This window comes from Mobula hypostoma, chromosome 26 (genome assembly GCF_963921235.1).
Source record: "Mobula hypostoma chromosome 26, sMobHyp1.1, whole genome shotgun sequence".
Taxonomy (NCBI): Eukaryota; Metazoa; Chordata; class Chondrichthyes; order Myliobatiformes; family Myliobatidae; genus Mobula; species Mobula hypostoma.
The window spans coordinates 11687993-11700730 of NC_086122.1; the positions used below are offsets into that span (position 1 = coordinate 11687993).

At 41.6% G+C, this 12738-nt stretch overlaps 1 protein-coding gene across 1 annotated transcript in view; it reads left to right on the plus strand.

Moving 5' to 3' along the window:
* LOC134338281 (ephrin type-A receptor 7-like) overlaps positions 1-12738 on the plus strand; it is a 795126-nt gene that overhangs the window by 731439 nt on the left and 50949 nt on the right. Inside the window, exons 11-12 of the mRNA XM_063034005.1 lie at positions 4255-4440; positions 10161-10222. Coding sequence (XP_062890075.1) covers positions 4255-4440; positions 10161-10222 — 248 coding nt within the window. The remainder of the gene's footprint in view (positions 1-4254; positions 4441-10160; positions 10223-12738) is intronic.

Below are 12738 nucleotides of genomic sequence, written 5' to 3' on the forward strand. Positions count from 1 at the left end.
TGGACATATTGTATCTTTCAAATTGCATTTGGAGCATGGTCATGACAAACGGACATTGGCATTGAGTGGATTGCATGAAGCAGTAAGGTAACAACTTACCTGAACATGCTAATACTCCCTGACACTTGACACTCAAAAAACAATTTCAGCACCCCAAACTACCTGCCCATCAGCAGCCTAGAATTTAAGAGCATAGAAATTTGGAAAAGCTTCAATAAATACAGAACAATCTGAGGACTAATTACAAAATAAGGCCATGTGAATCAGATGAAAACAGAGTTGTAGGGAAACCAGCCATTGAGTCCACACCAAACATCATCCATCAATTTACACTAATCCTACATTAATCCTATATTTTTATTCTCCCCACACCCTTATCAAATCCCCCACCCAGTTTCTACTCATTTAGCTACACAATGGGGGCGATTTAGAGTGACCAATAACCCTACCAAACTGCATGTCTTTGGGTTGTGTGGAGAACCCAAGGCAAGGTACAGTTGTGGTATCCAAAATGGATGGAAAATAGAAGCTTGAAATCTGAAACAAAATCACAAAGGTGCTGAAAAATTTAAGCAGGCCAGACAACATCTGCGGAAAGAGAATGTAATGAGTTGTAATGAGTAAGGTTTTGCCTCCTTAACTGTCAGAAGTTTTGGGCCTCTTTCCTCAGAAATGATATATTGTCACTAAAGAGAGTACAAAGGAGAATGATTCCGGGAATGAAGTGTATGCAGAGTGTTTGGCAACTTTGGGCCTGTACTCACTGGAATTTAGAAGAATGCGTGGGGATCTTATTGAAACCTACTGAATGTTGAAAGGACTACATAAGTAGATGTGGAGAGGAAGTTTCCCCTGGTGGGGGTATCCAGAACTAGAGGGCACAGCCTCACAATTGAGGAGCGAGCTTTTAGAACAGAAGTAAGAGGGAATTTTTTTAGCCAAAGAGTGGTGAATCTGTGGAATGCCCTGTCACAGACTGTGGTGGATGCCAAGTCCGTGGATATAGTTAAAGCAGAAGTTTATAGATTCCTGATTGGTCAGAGCATCAAGGGATATGGTGAGAGAGCAGGTAGATGGTGTTGAACATGATACGGGATCAGCCATGATGAAATGGCGCAGTGGACTCGATGGGCCAAATGGACTAATTCTGCTCGTATGTCTTAAAGTCTTATGGACACTGCCCAACGTGCCAGGCTAAATGAATGGGGTATGAAGAACTGTGATAAAATTAGTAAAAAGGAACACAAAGTGAAACATGTTAGAAAAAGCTAAGCAGGTCGAGCATCACTTATGAAAAGAGGGACCCTTCGTGAGTGAAGGTTTTACCTTGTTTGATCAACAGGAAATGAATGAGAATGACAAATGGTGCACCCTGGACGTGTGTCCTCCCAATTTCCCATCTGTGAGATCTTTCAACTCTTCCAATTTATTACAGGACATCATTGACTATGGGCTGAATACTTGTGCGCTGAGAGGAGAAGTAGTAATCCTTCAGATCTTTCTGACACATATTCATGGTTGCTCATGGTTTGCAGGACTAATTTCCTGGCATAATTTACATATTACTGTTTAACTATTTATGGTTTTATTACTATTTAATTATTTATGGTGCAACTGTAACAAAAACCAATTTCCCCCGGGATCAATGAAGTATGACTATGACTATGATACCAGATTGACAGATATCTAATGTAAGGTTGCTCGTTTAGGATTTTGGCTGGGGAAGAAGTATATTGTCAGGAAAAGAAGCTCCTGACTCAATTAACTGCATGCACAAATTTTTGCATAATTTGTAACCTTACCTATAAACCAGGGGTTTCCAACCTGGGGTCCACAGACTCCTCAATTAATGGTAGGGATCTATAGCATAAAAAGGTTGGGAACCCCTGCATTATATTAATGGCTGCTGCTCTCATGTTACTAGCCTGAGACGCTCAACTTGCAATGGGCTGTGCACCTAGAAGTGGTGTTAGGACAACGCTGAACTGCCTGTCACCAGGAAATGGCAGGCTGTCCCACTAGAATATCATATTGCTGGTCTTGATGCACCCACTGTTCTGCCTTAAATCCTCATTGTCCGAACATTTACCACCCAGCACTCCTCCTTCCTTGCTCTTTCCATAGTTGTTTTTGCAGATTTCCTTGTGTTATGTGTGTTGTCTTTTACCTGTACATTAGGCAACCCCTATGAATATTTAGGGTACTGAATTTTGCTTAGAAAGCTACTTAGCTTTTAGAGTTTAGAACTGCTATATTGCCTTTGAAGCCCAATTTGTCATTGAATTCAAAGGTTTGCAATGATTATTCCGTAAATTGCAAGGTTTTAAGCAGACAAAATAATGGACAAGTAGCTAGCTACTGTGATAATGGGGCAGGGATTATTGCTATTTGCTTTCATTGATAAACTCCCTTGAAATATAACCCATTATCATTAAATGGACCAGTGATGCCACAGTAGGAGAGAAACCCACTTAGACTATCTTCTCCACTGAAACTCATGCAAAATATCACTACTCTCCTTATTGTGAATATCGCTATAAATAAATGTAGTTCATTTGTAGTTCTAATGCATTTTAAAATTAGCCTTATCTTATTTTTCTAAATGTTCCTTAATTTTCTAAATGTTTTTTTTTAAATTAGAATTCTAGGTTTGCAATTAGAAAATGCGTATTTACATCAATGTGATTTCAGAATGAGATGGGAAAGGACACATGATTGTGTGTTCTCTACAAAATTAGTTCCAAATCACATTCTTGGTGCATTTTATTTCTGTGCTTTGAACATTCCCTTGTCATGAAGCATTCTCTTTCCCCAAGAACATCACAATATGTTGTGCTAAATAATGGTCCTCATCCCCCTTTAAAAATCATTAGCAACAGCAACCCCTTCATCCAAATCAATTCATAGAAACGTGTCCCTGCACCCAAGTATCTAAAAATTGACATTCCCTGTTCTGCAAAATTGTAGAATTTTAAATTTCTCCCTCTCTTCTGCAAATAAGGATAAATTCCTTTGGCATTTTTTATTTATATCTCAGAAAATGTGCCTCACCGGGCAAAGTCTGCATTTAATAGCTCATCTCCATGCCCCTGAGTATGTGGAGGGGAAATTCCATCTTGAGTCATCATTGCCGATTAGGTGAAGGCTCTTCCAGGGTGGTGTTGGGTTGAGAGTTCTGGGATTTAAGTTCAGAATAATGAGGGAAGAGCAAAAGATTCTCAAGTTGGGATGGTGCGTGACTTGGAGGAGAAGCCGCTGGTGGCAGTGTTTTCATTCGTCTTGTTCACATTGGATAGTTGTAAGTTCGCAAGGTGCTGTTGGAATAGCCTAGATAACCAACTGCATTTTTTGTAGTATACTTTGTAGACTCACTGAGCTGGTAATGGAGGGAAAGAATGTAGAAAAATGAGGGGCTACAAGCCAAGAGGCCACTTTGTTCCATATGGTGCCTGGCTTCCCGTGTGTTACATAGAACATAGAACATAGAAATCCTACAGCACAATACAGGCCCTTCGGCCCACAAAGCTGTGCCGAACGTGTCCTTACATTAGAAATTTGAGCCACACTTATTCAAGCAAGATGAAATTATTCAAAGGGTGAAGATTAGCTTTATTTGTCGCATGCTCAACATGTAGTGAAACGTGTCATTTGCGTGGATGACCAACACAGTCCGAGGATTGTGCTGGGAGCCCCCAGCAAGTGTTGCCATACTTACAGTGCCGACATAACAGGCCCACAACTTACTAACCCTATCCATATGCCTTGGAAATCTTGAGAAAACCGGACCAACTGGAGGAAACCTACATGGCCCCAGGGAGCAAGTACAAACTCCTTACAGACAGTGGAGGAAATCAAGATCTGACATCTGTAATTGGTGGTGCTGTATCGCGTTACGTTATCTGCTATGCTATCAGGCCGCCTTACGATCCATCATGTGCTGACCTTTCCGTTTCTGGGTGGTGGATCTGCTTGTGAAGTCAGGAAGTCAATGCAAAGTGATAGGTTTTACCCTAACATATAGAATAAAGAAGTAGTAACACTCATAGAGGGTGATTCTTGATTCCTTAACCAGCATTGCATTTTGATTTCTGTCTCTCTTCTCTCTCCCTCTCTCAAACACACACAGACAAACTCAGACAGTCATAGTTATGCTAACTTCTCCTCTTGCCTCCCAAGACCATACTGAGATCCAGCTTCGACAGAAAGAAGTGAGACCGGTGTTCAGATGCTAACAGTGTTTCCTGTCTTCTGTAGGGGAATTTGGGGAAGTTTGCAAAGGGTGTCTGAAGCTCCCCAGTAAGAGGGAGCTGCCAGTGGCCATCAAGACACTGAAAGTTGGTTGCTCTGAAAAGCAAAGGCGCACCTTCCTGACAGAAGCAAGTATAATGGGACAATTTGACCATTCAAATGTCATCCGTCTCGAAGGAGTCATTACAAGAGGTAGGCATGTCAGCATCAGTGAATATATGACAATTCTCGGCCACTAGGTACTAACTTTTACTTTTCCAAAACACTTAAAGATTTTAAAAACACTTAAAGAAAATATTTCACAAAACCTTTAGCTGGTTTAAATTTATTCCACTTTTCTTACATTATCTATATTTAACTTTAGATGTGTGAAATTATTTGAATTGAATCAGTTGAATAAGTAATCAACTGCTTAATACTGTGAACACAAGGAAATCTGCAGATGCTGGAAATTCAAGCAACACACACACACAGAGTGCTGGTGAACACAGCAGGCCAGGCAGCATCTATAGGAAGAGGTACAGTCGATGTTTCAGGCCGAGACCCTTTGTTAGGACTAACTGAAAGAAGAGATAGGCGAAGGGTCTCGGCCCAAAACATCGACTGTACCTCTTCCTGTAGATGCTGCGTTCACCAGCATTCTGTGCTTAATTCTGTGTATCTTTCTCCTGGTGGATCCAGGAACAAATCCTGTGAAGCCGAGCACAGCTCCAATGCCGTGTTTAACTCTGCCGACGACAGCAGTGTCGTTGGCTGAATCAAGGGTGGTGATGAATCAGCATGTAGGAGGGAGACTGAAAATCTGATTGAGTGGTGTCACAACAACAATCTCTCAGTCAATGTCAGCAAGATCAAGAAAGTGATTATTGACTTCAAGAGGAGGAGACTGGAAGTCGATGAGCCAATCCTCATCGGGGCATCAGAGGTGGAGAGAGTCAGCAATTTTAAATTCCTTGGCGTACTCATTTCAGTGTTTCTGTCCTGGGTCCAGCATTTACATACTCTTATGAATAAAGCAGGGCAGCCCCTCCACTTCCTTAGAAATTTGGCATGACATCTAAAACTATGAAAAACTTCTATAGATGTTAAGGAGGAGAATATATTGACTGGTTGAATCACAGTTTGATGTGGAAACACTATTGCCCTTGTATAGAAAAGACTACAAAAAGTAACGGATGTGGCCCAGTTCAACACAGGCAAAGCTCTTCCCACCATTGAGCATCCACACGGAGTGCTGTCACAGAAAAGCAGCATCCATCATTGAGGACCTCCAGCATTTCGGCCATGCTGTCTTCTCGCTGCTGCTATCAGGAGGATAGCGCAGGAGCCTCATGAATCACACTACCGGAATCAGGAACAGTTATTACCCCACAGCCATCAGGCTTCTGAACCAGAGGGGACAACTTCAGTCACTCCATCACTGAACTGTTCCAACATCCCATAGACTCACTTTCAACGACTCTTCATCTCATGTTCTCGATAGTTATTGCTTTTTATTGATTATTATTATTATTATTGTTTCCTCTTTTCTTTCTTTTTGTATTTGCACCATTTGTATGTTTTTTTTGCACATTGTTTGTTGTCTGCCCTGTTGGGTATGATCTTCCACTGTGTTTCTTGTACTTACTCTGATTACCTGCAAGAAAATGAATTTCAGGTTTGTACATGGTGATATATATGTATTTTGATAACCAATTTTCTTTGGACTTTGAACCTTGGAGCTGGGAAAATTAGATATCTAGATATACTTTGTGGCTACTTTACTGGAATTACTGCTGTTGAACAAGTTGCCTTCTTGTACGATGCAGTTCAGTCCACTCTTCTTGGTTGCACCTTCATGAACACTTGTCAATTTTAGTACCACTTCACCTTTATACACTCCAGGCCTTACACGACCGGCATTCCCCCCCACCTCCACCCCACTGAATGGTTCTACTTCCCACCCCTTATTTCCTGGTCACTCCTGCTGAGCCTTAAACACTGTGATATTATCTAACTTAAAGTGGTGATCATTATGTAGTCTTGAGGAGATAAATGAGAAATTTATCGAAGAAGCTAAAGGAATGCTTCTCACGGAATTATCCTTGGGAAAACTTGTGTATTACCAAAGATCCAACTCTTCAGTAACAATGCAAAGCATCCTATTGGGACCAAAGAAGTTATTTAATGTGAAAGGTCTCAAAAATGTGGCCCATATGCAATGTTTTGGAACAGTTCAAAACTCTCCTTGTTTCCATTATCATCAGTGGAACATTTTGAACAGTTTGTAGTAATTGCATCTTAGAAATACTCCATTGGATGTAAAGTACTTACGAGCAGCATACATAATTGTTTTTTTTTATTTTCTCCCCAACGTGGGCCACACCTTCTAATATGAAATGGCAAGTATTGAACTCCCGGGGTGCTCTGTTCTTAGTTGTTGAGAGGTGAGGTCTTTAATGTTAGCAGACACAACCTTTTATCTGAGATTGCAATGGGTGAAACAACAAGTTAGAGATCTGTGTCTCCATGGAGAAATACATTTTAATTTAGGAGGAGAATTATAAATGTTCAATTATGGAACTACAATATTACACACTCAAAATTCCGGAGGAACTCCGTGGTCAGACAGCATTAAAGGAGAAGAATAAAGTACTGACATTTCTGGCTGAGACTCTTCATCAGGACGTAAGGAGGAAGTATCAACACTTCAAACCTTTCCACAGATGCTGCCCGACCTGCTGAGTTCCTCCAGCCTTCTGTATGTGTCACTCTGGATTTTCAGTATACACAGAATCTCTTGTCTTTATGAGGAACTACATTATGTAGTGCAATTAGAATGGCATCAAGAAATTCTACTATGCGTACAGGAAGGCAAAGAAGCACTGCAAACTGGATTTAATTTGAGTAGATAAATATCACTCAACAACAACCATATTAAATATGTTCCCCTAACTCAAAACTTCTTTCAGCAAGTGAACAAGAGAAAATGAATGACAATGAGAATACTACTACGATTCCCCTACCTCCTCTACAGCAAGAGAGAGGTGGGAATATATACTTTAATATTGTTCTCTTTATTGCAGTAGTCTACAAAATGCATTCATGGAAAGTATTCGGTCTGGATAGATAATGGCTCGGTACAGCTATTGCTCTGCATGTAACAAAAAGCTTCAGAGAGTGTGTGGACACAGCTCAACCATCACAGTAACCAACCTTCCCTTTATGGAGTCCGTCTACACTTCTCACTACCTCAGTAAAGCAGCCAGCATAATCAAAGACCCCACTCACCTCAGATGTTCTCTCTTCTCCGCTCTCCTATCAGGCAGAAGATACAAAAGCCTGAAGGCACAAACCACCAGGCACAAAGACAGTTTCTATCCCACTGTAATCAGACCTAAAACAGACGCTTGGCCTCATAATCTACCAAATTATGATATTGCACTTTATCATTTCCCTGCGCTAGACTTTATTCTTCAGCGTTACTGTTTTAATATTCTAGCTCAATACGCTGTGTAATGATTTGATTTGTATATACAACACGTAAATTTAGATTATGAGGACATGCAGTCCTCTTTTATTGTCATTTAGTAATGCACGCATTAAGAAATGATACAATGTTTTTCCATAATGATATCACAGAAGCACATGACAAACCAACTGAAAAACTGACAAAAACCACATAATTATAACGTGTAGTTACAACAGTGCAAAGCAATACCGTAATTTGATAAACAGACCAAGGGCACGGTAGAAGTCTCAAAGTCTCTCGAAAGTCCCATCATCTCACGCAGACGGTGAACCTCCAGCGCCACCAACTTGCCGATGCAGCATCCTGGAAGCATCCGACCACAGTCCGACTCCGTGTCCGTCCGAAAACTCCGAGCCTCTGACCAGCTCTCTGACACCGAACACCAAGCACCATCTCTGCCGAGTGCTTCGACCCCGGCCCCGGCAACAGGCAATAGGCAAAACCGAGGATTTGGGGCCTTCCCCTCTGGAGGTTCTCGATCGCACAGTAGCAGCAGCAGCGAAGCGGGCATTTCAGAAGTTTCTCCAGGTGTTCCTCCGTGCTTCTCACGGCTGTCTCCATCAAATCAGGATTGTGCACGGCCCCCTAGTTAACACATACGATATTCATTCGGAACGACCGCGCGGGCTGCATTGCGCCGTCATCTTCTCCTCCGTTCCTAAATTTTCACTCTATCTTGGTAAATGTGACAATAGTAAACCAAAACCAATACCAGTACTTAAAATATGGTTTTAGGTTCATCTGATGACTTCCCTGTTCTGCTTGAAATCACTGCATGAGCAGTAGGCTGTTGTTCTTTTTTTAAAATCTCCAGTCATCTGGTAATGTTTGCAGTATTAATGTTTACAGAATTCATGTTAGTCTTTTCTGAAAATAAATGATTGTTCTGCATCAGCACTATTCAAGTGTGAAAGCAATGATGGATCTTATAGGGACAAAAGATAGTGCTACAAATGTTTATTCAGGAACGAAAGAACTTTGATTTATATGAAGCTTTTCAGTGATTCGGTTCATTCCAAAATGATTCTCAGTCAATTCAATACAGTTTATGTGTAAATCACAAAGACGAGAAAGTCTGCAAATGCTGGAAATCCAAAGGAACACACACAGAATGCTGGAGGAACTCAGCAGGTCAGGCAGCATCTGTGGAAAAGAGTAATAGGATACACTTTTTATATGTAAACACTCTAGAAAGCATGACAGGCAGTTTGCAAAAATCCTACTTAAGGAGGGTTAACTGCTGGCTCGATCAGCTGGGTGAGCCACTCTGCATCAAAGTCGTTCCTCAGCAAAGAGAGGCGCTGGCACACTGTAAAGTTTCTTTGGAAACAGTGAAACATTGCCTCAGTATGACACCTTAGATTATAGAGTCATAGAGTTGTACAGCTCAGAAGCAGGCCCTGCAGGCCACCAGTCTCATGCTGACCATCCACACTTGCCCTCATTTGGACTGTATCCTACATACAGTATTGCCTGGTTAATTAGCTATTTAGATTGCTGTTATGTGGAGTAATTGTATCTGATTTCATCATGTCCACTTGCAGTGCAATCCAGATATCAACCACCCTATGTGCAAAGAAGAAGTTACCCCAAAGATACCCTTAAATCTCCTCCAGCCACCTTAAAGCCATGCCTTTTTTTTTGGTATATGGACCGTGATCACCTACCAATCTATTGTACTCTGACCTCTGGAGTGGGTATTGGCCCATCCAGATGGCATAGAGGTATGATTGCTGTTGTTGATGGGTTGGATTATTCATTACCTAAATTAAATTAAAGGCATCCGTTAGTCTTGCGAGACCATGGATCTGCGCCTGGAAAATCTTCGCTCTCCAGGGCGCAGGCCTGGGCAAGGTTGTATGGAAGACCAGCAGTTGCCCATGCTGCGTCTCCCCTCTCCACGACACCAATGTTGTCCAAGGGAAGGGCATTAGGACCCATACAGCTTGGCACCAGTGTTGTCGCAGGGCAATGTGTGATTAAGCGCCTTGCTCAAGGACACAACACATGTTGCCTGGGTTGGGGCTCGAACTCACGACCTTCAGGTTGCTAATCCAATACCTTAACCACTTGGCCAGGTGCCCACACTTCATTACCTAAAACCATCAACAAATACACCAGACGTTATTAGAATCCAAACTTATACTGGATACAGACTTTACTATCGTGACACTCAGCTTTGAGTATTGTTGCAAGCCCCAGAGAAATGAGTGAAAGTGAATCATTTGTATTATTATGCTCTCCAGGGCACAATGCACAAAATATTGGAGTTTACCTAGTTTGCATTCATTTATCTTTGTGTCTCTGAAGCAAGTGCAGCAATGCAGATGACTGACAGCTGAACACCGCAGTTTTCAGTTTCCACACCTCCAATGTTAACACTCTGATTTCCTATTTGCAGGTAAACCCATGATGATTGTAATTGAATACATGGGAAACGCAGTGTTGGATTCCTTCCTGAGGGTAAACCATTGGTTTTATTTAACTTGTTTGTAAAATAGCTTATTTATGGTTGGCATCTCCATCCAAGCTGTCATCTTCAGTATCTTGTGTTTGTGAAACACACTCAAAATATTGGAAGATCTCTACAGGGCAGGCAGCATCCATGGAGGAGAGTGAACAGTTGATGTTTCAAGCTGAGAACCTTCATCAGAATCATGTGTTAATGAGATGTCTTACACACTTGGATATCCTGAGAAAAACATGTAGATAAAGAAAAATTCCCACTCACGTGGGTGGAGGGACAAGGGACGTCCATGAGAAATTGTAATTTTGGGAATGAATCTCTATGGTTAAGTCTTGTGAGAGAGCACTGGGCTAGCTATCCCATCAAAACAGAACCATGGTTGGTCTAGATGTATCTGACCTCCATACATCAGCATTCTTTCACAGTACAAACACCAAACAGACTCAACATAATAGATATGTGGAAGCTCTTCTTTTATGGCATAGTGTTCACCAGTGAGCAGCTGGCCTGTTAATTCCAGGAATGTCATAGAAGAGTCATAGAAAACTACAGCACAGAAATAGGCCCTTTAGCCCATCTAGTCTAGCCCCATCGACCTGAACCTGGACCATAGCCCTCCATAACCATTCCATCCATGTACCTATCCAAATTTCTCATAAATGCTGAAATTGAACCCAAATCCACCACCTCCATTGGTAGCTTGTTCCACACCCTCATCAAGCTTCAAGTCTTGATCTTAAATCATATCATATGTGCAGATGTTGCGGGCCAAACTGTGCTGTACTGTTCAAGTTCAAGCTTTTTGTCATTCAGACCTATATATACATACCGTCAAATAAAGCAATGTTCCCCTGGACCAGGGTGAACAACACAGTCAATATAACTCACACACAAGACATAAAGTAATACTGCCACAAATAAATTAACAAATAATAAAATATATTCCAGAAGATTGATACTTAGCAGAAGGTGCATTTATGATAAAAGTTAAAAAGTAAACAGTTTAACATTACTGGTGCTTCATAATGCATGAGACCTGGGTGGTGGCAGGCAATTCCATAGTTTCATAAACTGGGGGAAGAAGCTGTTACCCGTCCTAACAATCATTGTCCTAATGTTATGGTTCCTCTTGCTTGGTAGTTTGGGGGTCAGAGAGACTGTGGGACGGAGGGGAGGATCTTTGACAATGCTGAGGTCTTTGCATATAAGACCATAAGACCACAAGATATAGAAGCTAAACTAGGCCATTTGGCCCATTGAGTCTGCTCCACCATTTCATCAGTGCGGATCCAATTTTCCTCCCAGCCTGAATCTCCTGCCTTCTCCCCATATCTCTTCATGTCCCGACTAATCAAAAATCTATCAACTTCTGCCTTAAATATACATAAACACCTGGCCTCCATAGCTACCTGTGGCAATGAATTCCACAAGTTCACTACTCTCTGCTAAACAAAATTCCTCCTCATCTCTGTTCTAAAAGGATGCTCCGCTATTCTCAGACTGTGTCCTCAGGTCTTAGACTCTCCCATCATAGGAAACATCCTCTCCATGTCCACTCTATCCAGGTCTTTCACCATTCAATAGGCTTCAATGAAGTCACCCCTCATTCTTCTGAATTCTAGTGAATACAGGCCCAGACCCATCAAATGCTCTTCATATGACAAGCCTTTCAATCATGGAATCATTTTCGGGAGCATCTTTTGACCCCTCCCTAGTTTCAGCACATGCTTTCTTAGGTAAGGGGCCCAAAACTGCTCACAATACTCCAAATGAGACCTCAACAGTGCTTTATAAAGTCTCAGCATTACATCCTTGCTTTCATATTCTAGTCCTCTTGAAATGAATGCTAACATCGCATTCGTGTTCCTCACCACAGACTCAACCAGCAAATTAACCTTTTTGGGAATTCTGCTCAGGGACTCCCAAGTTCTATGCAGCCTCAGTTATTTTGTTTTTTCTCCATTTGAAAATAGTTTAAAATGTCATTTGTTCCACCAAAGTGCATGAACGTATACTTCCCAACACTGTATTCCATCTGCCATTTCTTTGCCCATTCTCCTAATCTAAGTCCTTCTGTAACCTCTCTACTTCCTCATAACTACCTGCCCTCCACCTATCTTCATATAGGCTGCAGAATTTGCAACAAAGCCATCATTTCCATCACCCAAATCATTGACATGTAATGTAAAAAGGATCAGCGCCAACACAGATCCATGTGGAACACTACAAGTCACCGGCAGCCAAGCAGAAAAGGCTCCCTTTATTTCCACTCCTTGCCTCCTGCCAATCAGTCTCTGCTTTATCCATGCTAGAATCTTTCCTGTAGAAACAATGGGCCCGTAGCCTGTTGAACAGCCTCACGTGTGGCACCTTGTCAAAGGACTTCTGTAAGTCCAAGTACACAACATCAACCGATTCTCCTTTGTCTTTCCTGCTTGTTGTTTCTTCAAAGAATTCCAACATATTTGCCAGGCAAGATTTTCCCTTGAGGAAACCATGCTGACTACAGCCT